The sequence below is a fragment of the Adiantum capillus-veneris genome, chromosome 8 (genome assembly GCF_014529385.1).
Source record: "Adiantum capillus-veneris isolate H3 chromosome 8, ASM1452938v2, whole genome shotgun sequence".
Taxonomy (NCBI): domain Eukaryota; kingdom Viridiplantae; phylum Streptophyta; class Polypodiopsida; order Polypodiales; family Pteridaceae; genus Adiantum; species Adiantum capillus-veneris.
The window spans coordinates 138,525,657-138,543,095 of NC_140938.1; the positions used below are offsets into that span (position 1 = coordinate 138,525,657).

Consider the following 17,439-nt stretch of genomic DNA (forward strand, 5'->3'; position numbering starts at 1 on the left):
ATGAAGAGTGCAACAGGACAGAAGTTTGCAATTCTAACCAGTTTGGTGGGAATAGAGCTACGTAGAGACCTTTGTATATCCTTGTAGAGCTTACTTCGCATTGCCTCCACCATTGTTTCCTCGGGAACTGGCCAGTCCACAGTGTTCCAATCCGTTGGTAGAGGCACTTTCACCAACATGCCATTCTTATTCCCTGAGCTGAGTTGGTAGAAGTGGTCATAAAAAAATATTCCCTCATCAGCCAGTCTTTTGCTGCTCCTCCCTGAATACTGTAGAGAACCAATGTGGGCATGAACAACATGGAAGAGGCCTATTATGCACTCCACAGGCTCCCATTGCTCATAAGAAGAGGGATAAACATCTGCAATATATATAAGAAGAGTTAAACTAAGAGTATCAATAAGTACAAATGACAAATCTAATGTAATTGAGCTGTGAAGAATGGAGACATTGCTCATAACAAGCGGGAGAAACATTGCAAAATATATAAGAAAAGTTATAATGAGAGTATCAGTAAGTTCACATGTCAAGAGTACTTACAATTGCAACGTGGTTGATGTATATCTGATACATTTCCACCATTTGCTATCACCTCTGGATGGGTAAACACATGTTGAACAAGAACTTCCTTTACAGATCTTTTGCTGATTTCAACTTTGAAATCCAACACTCTGGCCTTCCATGCTGAGCGGTAAACGTTGATACCACTAGACCTCTTGGGTCTTCTTGGTTGCATGAGGACCCATGAACCTTTGTTTATCCTTTGTCCAACCCATTGGTTCTCTGCACTTATTGAAGTTGGTATTGTAATTGAGGATATGCTACTACTTGGCCGTCTAGGCAAAGTGCAGTTGTTGGTTGTTGGTGTGAGAGACAGTAAACACCTGGAGCCTCTTAGGCGAGAAGACGTGGAAGCCATAGCTCTCAGAGAAAAGCTTTAGTGGAGGGAGATTCACTTTGAAAGCATTCTAATGGAGGGAAAGTGTTTTAGAATTCCAATATCTTGTGCGGGCTTAATGGTCACCCTCCAGTACGTTAATGACCATAAGAGAATATCAGAAGTGGGACCACATGCAAGCACCTAAAAGCTCGGTAAAAGGAAGGAAATTATGATGCTACAATCCTAGATTCGTGAAAGTTTTATGCTATTTTCTTATTTTTTGAGTCTTTCCACGTACTTTCCTACGTAATGTAGCCTTCGTGCTCATTGGACGCGCTCTATTATTCTCTCTCTTCATATGGCCCTCCAAATGACCTCTGAAATTTCCTAATGGGCCTCAAGTTCCAAGGTACATGAGGGATAGTGAAGATCACAATAGGAGAAACAATGGATGGATCAATCTCATGTGGCTCGAATGCAAAATCCTTTCCATGTTTGGAAAGAATTCCTTCAAATCATACTCTTTCAACATATGTCAAACTATCCTTGCAACCAATCTTTAACTCCTTCAAAGTATCCTGTGTAAACTTATGTCCAATCTTTCTTGGCTCACGAAGACTTGGTTGCAAAGCAGCTTGATCCATCTTATCCGGCAGTCTTTTGGTAGAGGTAATGCCATTGGTTTCATTTTCTTTGCCATAGACTTGTACTTGGTCTCCACTCGTACATCAACACCTTGAGCTTTTTTGAAATCCTCAATGACTTTGTACATTTCTATTGAGCATACTTTCATGACCTCACTTCCCATATGCAAATTGCAATCCACTAAAGACTCCAAGTCTTGCATAGTATCCACAAACAAACACTCATCAAACACACCTGCAATGCATTCACCATCTTCTAGCAAACCATTCATCTTCAAACCTCTTTGTACACTATTTACATGTTGTCGTTCACCCCGCTTTAAGTCCTCACATTTTCTACAAGCAATAGATCCATAGTCTGTTAATCCTACAAAACTTGTAGAAAATGTTTCCTTTGCATATACATCATGCAAGAACTTTTCTCTTCTTGTACCACTGCAATCCTGCTCTACAACGGTACATGGCCAAAACCCCTCATATCTCTGTAGTCCTTGATGAACTCTTTGTTTGTCTTTGGCAAGGGTTGCTCTCTAAGACTTTCACGGTTCCTTTCATGGTCCACACAAACAGTAAGGAACTGTACTGCACGCTTCCCATCCCTACTCCTTATCCTTGCATAAGCTGACCCATCATCCATCACCTTGGATTCCATGTGAGTAGTAGTGATGTATGGATGCCCAAGGATAAGAGGGTATGTAGACATCTCCTGCACAAAGAAATTCTGGTCATCTTTTACACCTTCTATAGTCACCTTTACATTTGGATAAGCTCCGTACAGCTCCCTTGATGAGTTTTTTGTTGTACCAATCATCCATCCATGATTTCTATCAATTGGCTATTTTCCCTTTTTATAAAGATTCTTTGACATAAGGTTAATCTCTAACCCATGATCTATCAACAAAATATACGACTCTTCTAAGTCTCCCACTTTTTCCAAGGTCTCAGTAGTTTCTCTTGCCCAGTGACTCTTGTGAGTGGTCTCAACTTCATCTTCATCATCCAAGAAGCGAATGTGTTTTACTCCTACCTTAGAATTGTAGCGCCCAACAATAGTTTCATCACCTTGTTCACCATAGACATGTACTCCATGTGCATTTAAAGTCTCTCCTTCACACTATACATGGATAGATAAAGTAAGAGACTGCCGCTTCCTCTTGATGATATCAATTATTTCTTCATGGAACTCTTTCTTCGCTATTCCAAGGACCTCACCCAAGGTAAGTTCCACCTTACTGTTCAAAATCCTCGCTTCCAAACCTTTTTGAGATCAGTTGTTGCCTCTATATCAGATTGGAGTTTGTAGGCGTGACCCTTTGCTTTAGTATTGTTGCTTCCTTCCTCTTCTCTTTAGAGGCTTCTTGCATAGGCACTTCGGGGATAAGCACTTGTTGCGGGGCTTAACATATGGCAATGTATGAATGCACTTACAAAGAGTCCACATGGTCATTCCAGCATGTTTCTAGCCAAATGCAATCTCCAGCTTCATGGAAGATCTCTTTAGTCATTTTACTCTTCACAGCAGACTCTATTGCCCATGGCCACATTTCTCCAATCCCATTAGATGCTTCTTCTCCAACCTTGACTCCTTTTTTCTTTATAGGCTCCACCTTCAACCCATAGGTGGCTGCCTCAACCATTGAGATGGCATGGCTAGTAGCCATGTCCTCAACTAGCTTCTTCATCCCACCTTTGCCAAAGTTTGTCCCCAAGAGCTTACTTATTTCACTTAAGTGAATTTTGTCATCTTTAAAGAAAACAAGCTCCTTTGTCAAAGCGTCTTTAAAAAATTCACAATCCGTCCTTGCATGGTCAGTACTATCACACCATATCCATCTATTGAAAAAGCCTTCTCTAGTTTGAGGTCGTTGCCCTGTAAATTGACCCGATGGTTGCCCCTTTTCTTCTAGCCTTGTAATCTTTAACTTGAGCTCTTGCATTCCCTTGACAATATCATCTAGAATGGACTTGTCACTCTTTGGAACCACAATAACAGGCTTTATGGGACTCTCAAGAACGCTTGGGTATTGAGTAGGGTTAAATATCATCTTGTCTCTTCGTCGTTGTTGCTTGGCTAGCAGTGAAATTGCATCTTCAACCTTATTCTCCAGGTAGTCTTTAAGCCTTGTTTCACATCCTTATCCTCAAGTAGTAACTGTAAATTCTCTTGAATCTCTTTACCTCCTGCCTGCAAAAATAGCTCTACCTTCTCTGAGTTTAGGGTGGCCTTCTCAGTCCTTGAAAGTTAATCATAGCTGCGTTTAAATTCCCTTAGCAGTTCGGTAGGCGAAAGTCCCTCTTTTGGTTGAACTACCAACTCTAAAAGAGTCCTCTTTGTTACCCTTTCGGAGTCCTCTACGAAATAATCTTCTTTTAAGGCTAACTTTAATGCTTCCCATGTTGCCCCATGCTCATTTCTAACTCCGCTTCCATGCTCTCTGATCTTAGGAACCACAGCTAGCTCAAAACTTTGTACCATCTCTGCTTCGGGCACTCCATGAAGCTCCATCTCCTTTACATATCCACAAAGATACTTTGCTACATATTTACCTTTAAATTGGTCCATTTTCTTCACCATAGATTGAAGTGCTTTGATTGATGAAAGCTCCGCTCCCTTCTTTCCGCAGCTTGCTGCTGCTACATAAACACCGCAAAAGCTTGAAACATTTCCATTGTGACTGGATCAAACCGAAACCCTATTGCTCTTGTTGCTCCATAGATTTAAAGCTTTAATTTGAAACCTTCAATGAATATTTTGAACCCTCACCCTAGCCTATTTTATGTCGGATTCACTGAAAATGTGTCAAGAAGTGTGCAGTGCGGCTAGGAAAGCGTCGTGCCTCTAACTGTGAGGATTCGTAGCAAAATCAAGCAAGACGTAGATGAGTTGAAGCTAAAAACACACTCAAAAAGAAAAAAAATCCAGCCATGAAAGCTTCACTTTCAAAAAGAACCAATATTAACTCCAAACTCTTGTGTGTGTAAAGATTAGGTGTAGCCTCGCTCCCAGTTGCATAGATGCAGTGCTCTTTCGACCTCTTAAAAACCCTAAAATGACGCTTTGATTCCTCGTCGTGACCATTTCATGGAATATTTAGTACTTCATTGGAGAATCCCAAGTAGTTATTTGAGGAGGGAAAACCCTAATTGGAGGCTTCACAGCCTCGGACATGTAGTGGAAGCAGCACGGGACTGCAATAGCACCCTATAATGGAATGACTGTATCTCCTTGCTTATATGCCCAAATGAGGTCATTCTTGGCTCTAAAACTTCCCCCTCAGATTGGGAAACGATTGAATTGTCATTGACGTGGCATTTTGAGCCATTTTTTGCTATGTTTGGGCTATTTTTTACCATTTTTAGCAATTTTTTACCAAAAAATGTCCCTTTCTGTCCATAAAATGCCCAACCGAGCTAGGAAAATTCCCTATATTTGTGAAAAAATCACATTGGGCTCAAATTTCATGTTGAACCTCATTTTCCCACTTGGTAAGCACTTTAGACATGTCTTTATGTCCGTGCACAAAACCTCCGATTTTTGGCTAAGATCGCCCGCATTGAACTTTCTAAGAAAAACAAGCGTGCCACTTCAAAACACTTGAAATTTGTACATTTCTAAAGAAAATTAGGCATGCTTTAATGTGGTAAAACATGCAACGGTGCCACATCCCTGGCCTCGCTTGCTCGGCAAGTTATGTACACACCTGTAACCATGGCATCCGTTTTCGCATATATCACACTATGTTCATTGTAGCATTTGGTCCCACACATCAAAAAAATTAAGAGTGAGGTAGATATGTTTATTTTCACATCATGCATGTGCCATGGCACAACGTTTGGGCAAAATCTTAAATACATCTAAGATTCTCATAATCGTCAAAGGTAATGGTGACATTGTGATGATTAAACTTAAGAATAGGGCTATATACTTTACAAGACCAGTCTTGAGATACATAATAGAATCTATTGCCACTACTTGACTTCTTCCAAACCTGGATTATGACTTTCTCATAGAAGACATATCTTTGGTTGAGCATAAGTACCTTCTTATTGAGGATAATTTCACGACGTGGTATACCGGAGAGTGAGCACATGTTAAGATAAAGAACATATCCTTGTACTTTGACATCACCCTCTTGAATCTTCTCCTTGATCCAAAGTTGTGGGTCGACCATGTACCTATCCGGCACTTGGGTCCGATGTTCAGCTCGATATACAGTTCCCATGCTACATAAGTATTTGAAACAAGGTAATCTTTAGTCCCCTTTGAAGCTCGAACCACTTCAACTCCCCAATGAACATTGAGTTCAACTGCATAATTGGAAAAGACATTTCGTGCAAAATCACTTGGAAGTTTAGCTAGACAATCAAGAATATCCATCTAAAAACAAGACAAGGAGAGAGAAGACTTAGTACACATGTATACCAAAATTGAGTCTATGCTCTTTATTTATCAAAATTTGATTTTTATGATTTCATTGCAATATTACTGATGTTTTGGATCCAGCTCTCTTAATACTCTTTTAACTGTCATGAGTGGGGATTCTCTTATACCTCTCACACGACAACGTGCTCAATAACTATCTTCTAGCTTTCCTTTCCCTATGATAGCTGCAAGTGCTTCAAACTTCTTGGCAACTTTGGTAATCCTTAGCATATGGAAACACATTTCCAAGTAGTAGTACATATCTTCTAGATCCAGCTACATCCTTAGTTGAAGTAGTATGAGGCTAGCAAACAAATCTCTCGGACTATCATTGATGTAACTAAAGAATTGAGGGACGGTTTCTTGATGACGGGTAAGGTAACTACCGTCAAAACTCTTCCAACATGTTGAGTCTCTTGGTATTGCAAAAAATTTGGTCCCGATTTTTAGATAAAAGAGTTTTCTCGCATCCCTCAGTAACCACGTTTCTATATTGTTGAATACTATAGCCCAAACCTCGTTTCTCTTGCTAAAGCATTCAAACGTCAACTTAAGAGCCATTTGTTACCACAAAAAAAACATTCAAAGAAATCCTTAATACTCTTGTAGAATAATTCAATCATTTCTTCATAATTTAAGACCGCGTAATCCCATACAAGAAGACAAGTCAAGCAGGTATCATCAATCAATGTCACTCCTAGATGCATCATGGATACAAAATTCTTTCTCAAACAGCATGCATGGAGGCATAACTAACCTGACTAGTATCAAGCTTTAGGCTATCCTCATAACCTTAAGCAAAGGCTCTGATACCAGGTGAGAGATACCCTCCCCAGGGGTCTATCCACAAAGTACACAATTTACACTTTTATAGAATTTTCAATATACATCAGAGTTCCAAAAGCGTTTGCATAGGGGATGAGTTTTTAGCGTCCAACCTAGTATGGAGTTTAGGGCATGAGCCGCACTACATCCACAATCATTTAGCGACTAGTGCTACCTCTAAATGGGTGATATGAATGAAAGCTTACTCAAGAAAAATAACATTGTGGAGGGTTAATATAAGTGTACACCCCATTGCCGAAAGATAGAGAGAGATAATAGTGGAGGATGAAGTATAGTGCACAGAGACACAAGAGAATGACAAAAGAGAATCTTTAAATGCCCCATCTATACAAAACAAGAAAGCATGTATTAATGCAATAACAAAATCTGGGTATACCATAACATCAAAATATAACAAAATGAGTAGTAGAGCATGGACCCTGTGTAGGGATCGATCGGGCCACCGATCCAATTCCGCTCTACTACAGACATAGAGAATTTTACATCATCGGGAGTGAGCTAGAAGGCCTCCAACCTACCTGAGCCAGACATAGGTAAAGGCCAGTTCGCTTCCCTCCATGAACCCAAGCACTATTTAAAAGGATCCCAAATACCAACAGGTGGTAGGGTATCAACACCAACCATACCAGTTTAGGCATGAGGTCTCATCGATGCGCAACATCTTATGTTTAGGCAAAGCCAGAGAAGATCCCCGATGCGTTAGCCGTGTATGTCATTCAACCCCTGACGCAATGATCGTGTAGATGAGCCTAACAATAAAGAAGACCTAGGCTACACCACCGATCCAGCAAACCCTTAGGTCATCAACCCTTCTCTCTAAGGCTAAGAGATGTAGGTGATCCTATTCTTGTAGGGACTCTTCCATGAGAAACATAACACATGAGTCCAATCACAATAGCACTTTCCATATGAGTCCAATCACAATAGCACTTTCCATAACACATGAGTCCAATCACAATAGCACTTTCCATATGCACAAATAATCTTTTCCAAGTAGTCACACTGTAGAGAGCCTCTACTCTTATACATCCACCATAAACCATCAAAATCACTTCATGATACAATCCAAAACAATAAACCATAATCCAATAACATTACATGGGTGAGCACTCCACCCAACTCAAGATGATGCACATCCATCCTCCCTATAGAAATACTTAGCCCATAGCATGGCTGTAAAACTTTCGGTAGCATTACCATATCAAAAAAAAAAAGATCCAAGATCAACACCGGCTTCCACAATCAAAATCACAACCATAATCCATGAGGTATCTCTGTCCTTGACCATAAACCACATTCCATATTGAATCAACTCCCACACTTGGAGTTCGACATATCCACTACAATCAAACTGAGCCCACACACATGGCCCTTAAGACATGACCCTTTTATGCATAAAATAAGTCCGACCAGCGACTAAACATGATATCAAAATCCAATTTTGACAATATCCAATCATCCGTAAATGATGCACTATGACTATGCCTCAACCCCCTAGCACATAGAGCTAGTTTTGACCTGAAAAGAGTGGAAATAAACATACTCATGCACATGAGACATCCACATCCATCCGTGATGTTCTATACATCATATGACATTATCCAATTAGCATAAACATGTTACAAAACATCTCCTTCACTTGGGTCGACCATAAACCAGAACTTCACTTATATGTAAAGAATAATTTTTTGTTGCATGCATAGCACACAAATGAAAGTGCTTGACCTCAAACCAATGCATCAATATCAACTTCATAATATATACTAGCAACATATCACATCACTTTTCCAATATGATACTCATTCAACAAACGGTCACACGAAAAGAAAGCCACTTTATTCATATCTGCCTATGTACGGTTCAGGTTGACTAACAATATACTCTCATATAAGTTTATGGCCATCTAACACTTGAAATCAACTCACCAAAACAAACCATAAATCATATGTAAACATCTCGGCCAACTCACGACGTTATATAGTATTCCCACTTGGCAGCTAGCACCCCTACACACGTAGGTAATCCCACTCATGGAATGCTTAATAACGCACATTCACGAAGTGATATCGCAGACCTGAATAAATTTATCATCAATTTTAATCAATCTTTTTAGTTGGTTAAATGTATCTATATAGTGGTTCTCCAAGTAGCGTGGGGTCCAAAAATTTGACTAAGTGCAAGGGGAAGCATGCTTTTTTTTACCATAACTTTTAGCTCGTGCGGAATTTTCACATGACACCCAAGAGAGAAAATTTTCTAAATGATGTTTTTTATCTCTGATTTAAAGAGTTCGGCATGATTCATAACGGTCTGTGAGTAATGAGCAAAGTAGTGTGCCTACTGCCTACGTGACGTGAAACAAAAAGCGCTTTTTATGTATACACACGACCATAAACACATCTTGTGCATAAATCGCATGCTAAACATGATGAAATAAGCATGGAGTAGCTTCATACACACTCAGAAAGTCCATACATGCACTCATATACGAAAAAGTAACCACTGAGAGGATAGCTACTCAGAAGAACGATAGAGAGAGATGATGGCTATGGAGTTTAGAGCTTCTCACCGTGCTTTAGGATTGATTAGAGGTTGTTTAAAAGCTTCTTGTTTTGCTACAAGAGAGCATTGATGAGAGCTATGTAGAGATTTTCACCACAAAAGCCGTCGAAGAGCACATACACCGTGAAAAGGGAGAGAAGATAGTAAGCAAGTAGAGAGAGAGTATTCTTCTTCTTCTTCTTCCCACAAACTAGAGAGAGAGCTTATGAAGATGGTGATGAAGAGCTTGTACCACTCTGTATAATCGGTACGTATCGTTGTGCAGTAGTAGACACAACTGTCACCACTGAAAATTCAGCACTCCTTGCCATGCCAATTTATAGGTGTTGAGCCAAGCCAGAGTGATGCCCAAGTAGAAAGCTAGCACTACCTCTCTAGCTATGCTTATTTGCAAGCTTTAGGAGCTTTTCTAGGAACATGGCTTGGCTTTTGGTGGTCAACTCTTCCACTTACCATTCACTTTTTTCAGTCAATATTTACTAATTGTCTAGTATCCATGCAACTAATAAGACGATGACTAGACTATGCCGCATCGTGATGCCTCAACATAATTATGACTTTTCTATACTACCTCGGTGTATTTACGGTGCCCCTTTTTATTAAAAAAATTATCGTTTAATCATGTTATTTCTTTAGGTAATCATTTTTAAATCCGACGAAGACTAAAAATAATATTTTTATGTTTGGATCATCTTAAAAAGCATGTTGCTTTTCAAGTCAAAAAAGAAACAAATCTAAAAATAGCGTAAAAAGTAAAATTTTCTAAAATTGAACCACGGGTTCCCCCCATGCACTGGAATAAGAAAGCGGACTCGCTTTTCACTAAAAAGTAGTAAAAATCATGAAAAGCTAAAAATAGCGTAGAAAGTGTCCTAAAAGCAGGTTTTTACAAAACTGAACGATAGCTTCCCCGGGACTCACATATAGATGAAGGATCTCACCCTACTTTTTGCAGAAAAGTATCGAAAAGCATAAAAAACATGAAAAAAGCTTAAAAAAGCGTATTTTTCTAAAACTGAACCAAATGTTCGTTGATCTACTGGAACATGGAAACAACCTTGCTCTTCATTTTAGAACCTTACAACACTTCCAAATAAGCATTCTAAACCAAAATTTTACGAGACATGCATTAATATCTTTTTTTAAAATTATAAAAGAGACCTAAATTTTGAGGATCTTATAGTTCAGTGAGACTTCATCGATTTAGTTATGGCTAAGCTAGGCTGTGGACCGAAAATGGCTACTTGTATTTTTCTGTTGGGTACATGAGATGTATCTAGAGTGATTGTCACCAAAAATCCTTGTGCAAAGATCAGTCCGATAGGGGTGTCCCCTCAGTCCCCTCGTGTTTGTTGTGGCTACTCATCCACTATTTAAATTTCTATAGATGCAAGCAAAGGATGGAAATGTATTGGGCCTGAAATTGGGCTCTGAGCGCTTGCTAGCTTTAGGCGTTGTAGATGATACAATCTCCTTTAAATTGCATGCTGTGATAACACCAAAATAAGCGAAAGTTTTTCACATTTGGGTATCTGTTCCTTGGCTCTTGGGTTGCAATTGAAGCTTCTTAAATCTCAACCCATTGAAATTTAAGTCAATAACATTCATTATCTTATTTGAAAGGGAAAAAGAATCCCTAGAGACAGTATTTTTAGACACTTAGGGTATGCACTTGGTGTAGACATTACTGTTTAACAACAAACGGACTGGGCGATGAATAGAATGTACTAAAAGTTTGCATCTTGGCACTAAGTTCCGATCTCTGCTTGGATCAGGTGGGAACTATTTCCACAACTAGTGTCGCATGGAGGACTGGGTATACTGGACTTGACAGTCCATGTACAGGTTAGAAGAGAAACACGTCTGAAACATATGCTCAAGAAAGATACGATTTTGTCTAAAATGCTATGGGAACTAATTAAACAATCTGTAGTCCATTATCATGGCCACTGGTAGCTCTCTGCTTGGGACAAACTCTTCATGCATGCACATGTTATTTTTGGATGTAGTATTATTCAAATGTTGTTATGTTCACGGAAAAACACATTTTTCCAATTGGGTTGGTCGGGTAGTTGAGCTCAATATATAAGAAATTCTCTTGGCTGTGCACACGTATTCTAGAGATTTATCTTTAGAAAACCTCCTACTCTTCTGCTTGGAAGTCAAGGCAACACCCTATTCAATAAGATCATGTGCTCAATTGCTTAGTGTGTAGACTCTAACACCAAGTAAATTGATTTCCTTGTTGCTCGAAGGCAATTTAGAATCAGCAATGGTTTGAGAATCCCTTGGAATCTGTTGCAGTCACATGTGACCAAATTGCAGTACCATGTAACCACACTGATTCGGATAGATTTAGAGAGTGGCAGCTTCCCTCTATTGCAGCCAACTCGTGGACATCATCCACTAAAGGATTTTACCTCCACCTTCTTTGATGTAACAGAATGTGGAGCTTCAACAAGGTGGACTTATTGTGGTGTGCATGCCTTGGTCTTTAGGGATACTTCTCTCCCTCTTAAACACAAAGTTTTCATATGAAGATTCATGGCATGTGCTCTATCCACAACTGAACTATTGGCATGAAAAGGAATGCATCAAGATCGCTGTGAAAGATGTGGAAAATTAGAAACACTAATTAGGCACCTGTTTTGGAATTGTTCTATTGTGCATAGCTGGTGGCAACACCTCAAGGAGCATTGGCTCCAAGCATGCGATGTTAAAATCACGAAATTCCACCTTACATTTGGTTCCATCCAAATTCATGATGCTACTATGTAGATTCTACTCACTCTACTCAGAGCGTGGATGTTTTTCTTTATTTGGTCGGCAAGGACCTCACATATCTTAGACAATAGCACCTGTACTAGTCATAATCTGCCATCGCCAATTGTTCTTATGAAGCTCTCTAAGGACTTGCATTGATGGCTTTAGGACTTAGTTACGATCCTTCTTTTCAAAGGATTATTGCTAAACTGTAACCTATCCTTGACATTGTAATGTAATATAACAACAAAAGATTTTTCAAAGAGAGAGAGAGAGAGAGAGAAAGAGAGAGAGAGAGAGGCAACTGAACAAAAATTATTTATATGACTTGCAAGATTTCTCTTATAAGACAATGAAGACTTATAATTTCATTTCGTATACATTCTTTGGCTTTCCATGCATATCCTTGAACATCTGTTCACCTTTCATCTCCTCTACACTCTTGACCTCCCACATCCTTTACACTCTTGACTTTACAAATCCTTAAGTCCACCCCCCCCCCCCCCCCCCCCCCCCCCATCCCTCGTGAGTCACTTCTGACTATCACATGAGTGCAGCAAAAGGGGTTATTAAATTTTACTTTTTCACACATTTTCACATACAGAAGGATATTATAAAATGAAATTGAGAGAAATATTTCAGACCGACTAAGAATATGGTGTATTTTATTTGCCAAAAATTCACAGATAAAGAGTTTTAGAAAGAATCCTTGAACGCACGTGATATACATAATTTATACGTAGTGACCCCCTCCCCCCCCCCCTCCCAACTCTATTTTCCTTACAATATCTCACACTTTTCAACTATTTATCTTTTAAGGCTTCATGCCTTTTGTCATTCAATTTTAAAGATTTTTTAATACAATTGAAATGAATTGGGGAAAATGTGATGAAAATATCCCCCACCTTTTGAGTAGAATTTATGCAAGCAAATATGCAATTGTACAGTCTTTATGAGTTTAGAAAAGAAGCAAGAGATTGTTGGCAAGGAGCTAATTGATGTTCTTAGTTTTGTTGAATAACATTATATAGTGAGTTAACCAAAATCCTTAGAAGGTATAACTGAATGGATGGCAAGCTCAACATCCCTCGAAGAAGTACTAGATGTGGCATCATTCTCTTCAATATCACACCTCCTAGCTATATCTTTGTCAGTGTTCTCAGCCTCCAATCCACTTCTCTTTACAACATATTTTCCATAGATTCTGTAGAGGGTGTAGAGCACCAACTGGATTGTAGAAAGCACGACTCCTATTGCATTGGGAATCTATACAATGCTCATTGAGGATGCTATCAGTAAATAAAAAACAACCATAATAGGACCATCATTGTACCGAGATAAACATACCAGAAGAAACATATCATGGGTAGCAATAGAATAGGCCAACCAGCACGCCCCATTGAGAAAGAGTCCCAAAGACAAGCCCAATGGCATGAACTCGACACTTCGAGTCGTCACCACCTTGTGCTACATACACAAGAAGTTTTGGACACATTCTCACAACAGTTCCCACATCCTGACTTATCTCAACATCATGAGCTTCTGTGAGGGAGGCACCACATACCTAGCTAGGTATGCTGTGCCTCTCTCTCGAGCAGAAGCTCATGATATTATGCATTGTATGAAAAACATTGAAAAAGACTTTGTTTTCCTACATGATGAAATTTCTAAATCTTTTTGTGATAGGACAAAAGATAAACGTGCAAGATGTAAGTACCAAGGTGTAATTAAGTTTGGAATGGCTAAGAATACTATAAGCCATTCCAACGAAAGAAAAATCAAATCATAAACATAGTGAAATATATATACACTTACCATGATGGTGAGGGGAGCTGCAGTGGAGAAGATAGAGGCGATGATACAAAGGGTGCCCACAACGACAATGCGCTGAAGGTTACGCGCCGCTAGAAGAGTGCTGAGTATCATACCCGTGTAGAAAAGGATTATGAGTACCAAAATAATGAGTGTTTTTTTCTGCAGCATAAAAACATGTGTTAGACATACAACCAATTTCCTCTCTTTATTTGTGTAATTCAATATAGGCTAATTACATACTGAAGCTTTTCCGTAACTACTTAGCATTTAAATGGCTGAAGAGTTGCAGAGGTATATATTATTTTGATGCTGATATTCTTACCCTTTGAGGAGAGGTGCCATAGCAAAGATAAATTCCGAGGTAGAAGATTTGGAAGGCGCAGTTCAAGGCGCTGATGGTTACGACGAAAATGCCGCCATGTTTGTTGAGGATGCCATAGTAGGTCCAGAGGAGTGCTGCCAGCAAGCTGGATAGGTATGGTTGTGAAGAGTAGGATCCATTGCGTCCATTCCTTAATATCCTAAAAAACGTGGGTCTATAGAATTATTTTCAAAGAACCCAACAACAATATTTACGAATCAGACTACAGTTAGTGAAGGAACTGTAATTAAGTAAAACTACTCACATTGGTGAAATAAGCCCCACAAATGCTGTGATGTTACCTGCATTATAAAGCACCGTATAATTAAGTTACCTCTCTCTCTCTCTCTCTCTCTCTCTCTCTCTCTCTCTCACACACACACACACACACACAGCGCAACCAAGTCATACGTACATCTCGGAAATGGATTATCTTTATCTCTCTCTCTCTCTCTCTCTCTCTCTCTCTCTCTCTCTCTCTCTCTCTCCCCCCATTTCCGAGGAAACCTTATAAAACAGACAGCTGAAGGAGCTGTGGCTACATTTCCGTTCTCGCATGGAATTAACAGGAGCGGGAGCTCTCCCATGGCCCCACTGGCATGCTGGCATGCAGGCGCAGTTGACGGACATCAATTAGGGCACGCAGCACTTGAGTACTTTACTAGCTCGTCAAAGTCGGCCTTGCAGCAGCGATGCAGATCGAGGCTGGCAATGGCGAGGCGAAAACGAACGTAATAATTAATCTTCAGACTTGTCCATGCACAATGAAATGTACTGGAAACACAAGTGAAGAAGAAGGGTTGTATATATGTATGCATATGAAGCATGCAGCTCGCATGGCGCTGCGGAACCCACCTAGCACGCCCAAGACGACAACAAGAAGAGCCATGTTGCAGCTGCAAGTTGTAATCTCTCTCTCTCTCTCTCTCTCTCTCTCTCTCTCTCTCTCTCTCAGACTTGAGCTGGCATATATAATGTAATTTCAAGCTGAGAATCAGCAGCTGCGACGAGACCTACACATCGATATCACAATTGTCAACGCCAACCGACGATCATAAGCGATGACGACGAGAGCTGCAAATAAAGCCCCCCTCCTTCCCGGCCGCGGCACAAGAACTTATAGAACGTTTCTCACAATTAAATCACGTACACATATTCACACATGTGAAATAATTTTGACTTAAGAGATATTTTTTTTTCCGAGAAAAAGATCCTTCTATTAGTTAATGAAATTGCCCATAGGGCTACAAACAGCATATGTACAATGAGACTAGATCAGGAGATGGGAGGAGGGAAAAGCCACACAGGTCGACGGTAGTGCCATCTTAGCCCACCTTGGAACAATGGTGAAGAAAGGCCCAAGGCGCTAGAGTCGAAGGAAAGCCTCTCTACGCTCCCACATGCGGTCGGAGTTGCCCTGGAGTCTCTCCAACTGTCCCTGGGAGTATGGATTAGCTCTAGCCAAAGATCTCGAGCTGTTTGTGTTGGTGGTACAGGGTGAGACTCGAAGATGCGAAAGCAACGGGCCTGCCAGATGAATTACCAGAGTGTCAGGCTGCAGATGAGCTCCCAACACTCCTCTCTCTCACTGCACCACTCCTGTGGAGTAAGCTTTGTAGCAGGTTGGAGTGTAGGTCGACCCTCCTGGATCACTATCATCCTGCTCGTGGAGGATAGCTCAAATTGTAGTGATGGGCCTGTGAGAGTGGACCAAGCAGCTGCCTCCCAAAGACAGTTGAAGCCAAACTTGTTATGCCATAGGACAGTCCCAAAGTGACGGTGACTCTCCACGGGATGGCCACAAGCTGCACATGCTGCCGAGATACCAATATGTACAAGCTAACTCCCCACTGCTGTAGCCCTATGTGCAACCAACCACTAGAACAAAGTGACTCGCCGCGGCTGTCAGACGTCTTACAACTTTGCCCAAAAATCTGACAAGAACTCAGCGGTGAGACCCTCCTCCTGCCAATGAGGTGCTGCAGCAAGACGAGCCTCTCTCCGTGTTGCCACTATGTAACGTCCAGTCGAACAGTGTACTGAAAGAAAGGGACATGTGGATGGTTTGCTGAGGCAAAAGGGTCCCACCAAAACCACTCTCCATAATTAACTCCACTTCACTCATGCTAGTGGACATCTCTCCCAAGCCCACAGCCGGGCCAGTGGCTAGTCTCAAGAGGTGCTAGGTCCGGATCTATGACACAAGTCTTGCCACAGATGCCCACAACCCTTTGTATGCAGAGTTGGTGCTACCTGTTAAGTATGGAGCCTGATTTATCCCTTGTAACTTTTAGTTTTGAAAGCGCACATTTATAAGGTCATTATGAGGAGAAGCCATCGTGCGTAAGAAAAATCACTCGTAGGAAAACAAAAAAGTCAAGCCCAGTCTCGAGTGGAAATATTTTGTTTTCATCGGAATATTATGGCCATATGGATGCCAAAAAGTGATTGAAAAATGGCCGGTCAGTTGGCCGGTGTCCGGTGGCCGAATTCAATGGCCGATGGCCGATTTCTAGGCAGACTTATCTTCTCAAGGATGGCCACACATGGGCGCATTGGAGAGTCCAACTTGGACTTGTCTACACAAGGGTGGCTACATACGGTTCTCTCTCATGAGAGAAGACAACCCTTTTGGCCTATAAAAAGAGGCATCTTCTACACACAAAATGTATTGTGGTGTATTGTGAACGCAACAAGGTGTGTGTGAGGTGGTGAGAGTGAAGCAAGGTGAGAAATCCATTAAGGGTATAATCCCTTTGTAACCTACGTTTAGTTTGAAGTACTAAATCCATTGAGTGGCTGTTTTCTTGAAGACGTAAACCACATTGGGTGAACCACATATGTCATGCTCTCTCTCTCTCTCTCTCTCTCTCTCTCTCTCTCTCTCACACTCACACACACACACACACACACACACACACACACACACACACACACACACACACACGTGTAAACATTTATCTCTCTCCATTAAGTAAACTACTCTAATATCTACTTAGCTACGTCCTATTTCTTAAGCGATGAAACAAATATGTAACTAACTTTTCTAGCCATATCTAACACTTCTCTCTAAACCTACTTGCTCAACTACTTTACCACCCACAGCATCGAGGGAACTCCTCAAATGCGATTAGATATTAAGTTC

At 40.6% G+C, this 17,439-nt stretch overlaps 1 protein-coding gene across 1 annotated transcript; it reads right to left on the minus strand.

Moving 5' to 3' along the window:
- Window positions 1–13,153: 13,153 nt before the first annotated feature.
- LOC147453041 (bidirectional sugar transporter SWEET5-like) lies at window positions 13,154–15,183 on the minus strand. Its single transcript, XM_086519072.1, has 6 exons — window positions 15,150–15,183; window positions 14,560–14,596; window positions 14,256–14,454; window positions 13,934–14,092; window positions 13,466–13,585; window positions 13,154–13,384 (listed from the first exon to the last, which is right to left on the minus strand). The coding sequence occupies exons 1-6, from the start codon at window positions 15,181–15,183 to the stop codon at window positions 13,154–13,156; spliced, it is 780 nt and encodes a 259-aa protein (XP_086375198.1).
- Between the last annotated feature and the right edge of the window lie 2,256 nt (window positions 15,184–17,439).

What these genes read in the sequence shown, in the direction of transcription:
- LOC147453041 (XM_086519072.1), bottom strand. Translation starts at nt 15,183, where the DNA reads ATGGCTCTTCTTGTTGTCGTCTTGGGCGTGCTAG. An exon ending in TGTCGTCTTGGGCGTGCTAG is followed by an intron (nt 14,597 to 15,149) that starts GTGGGTTCCGCA and finishes TTTATAATGCAG; the next exon opens with GTAACATCACAGCATTTGTG. An exon ending in ATGGCACCTCTCCTCAAAGG is followed by an intron (nt 14,093 to 14,255) that starts GTAAGAATATCA and finishes TTTATGCTGCAG; the next exon opens with AAAAAAACACTCATTATTTT.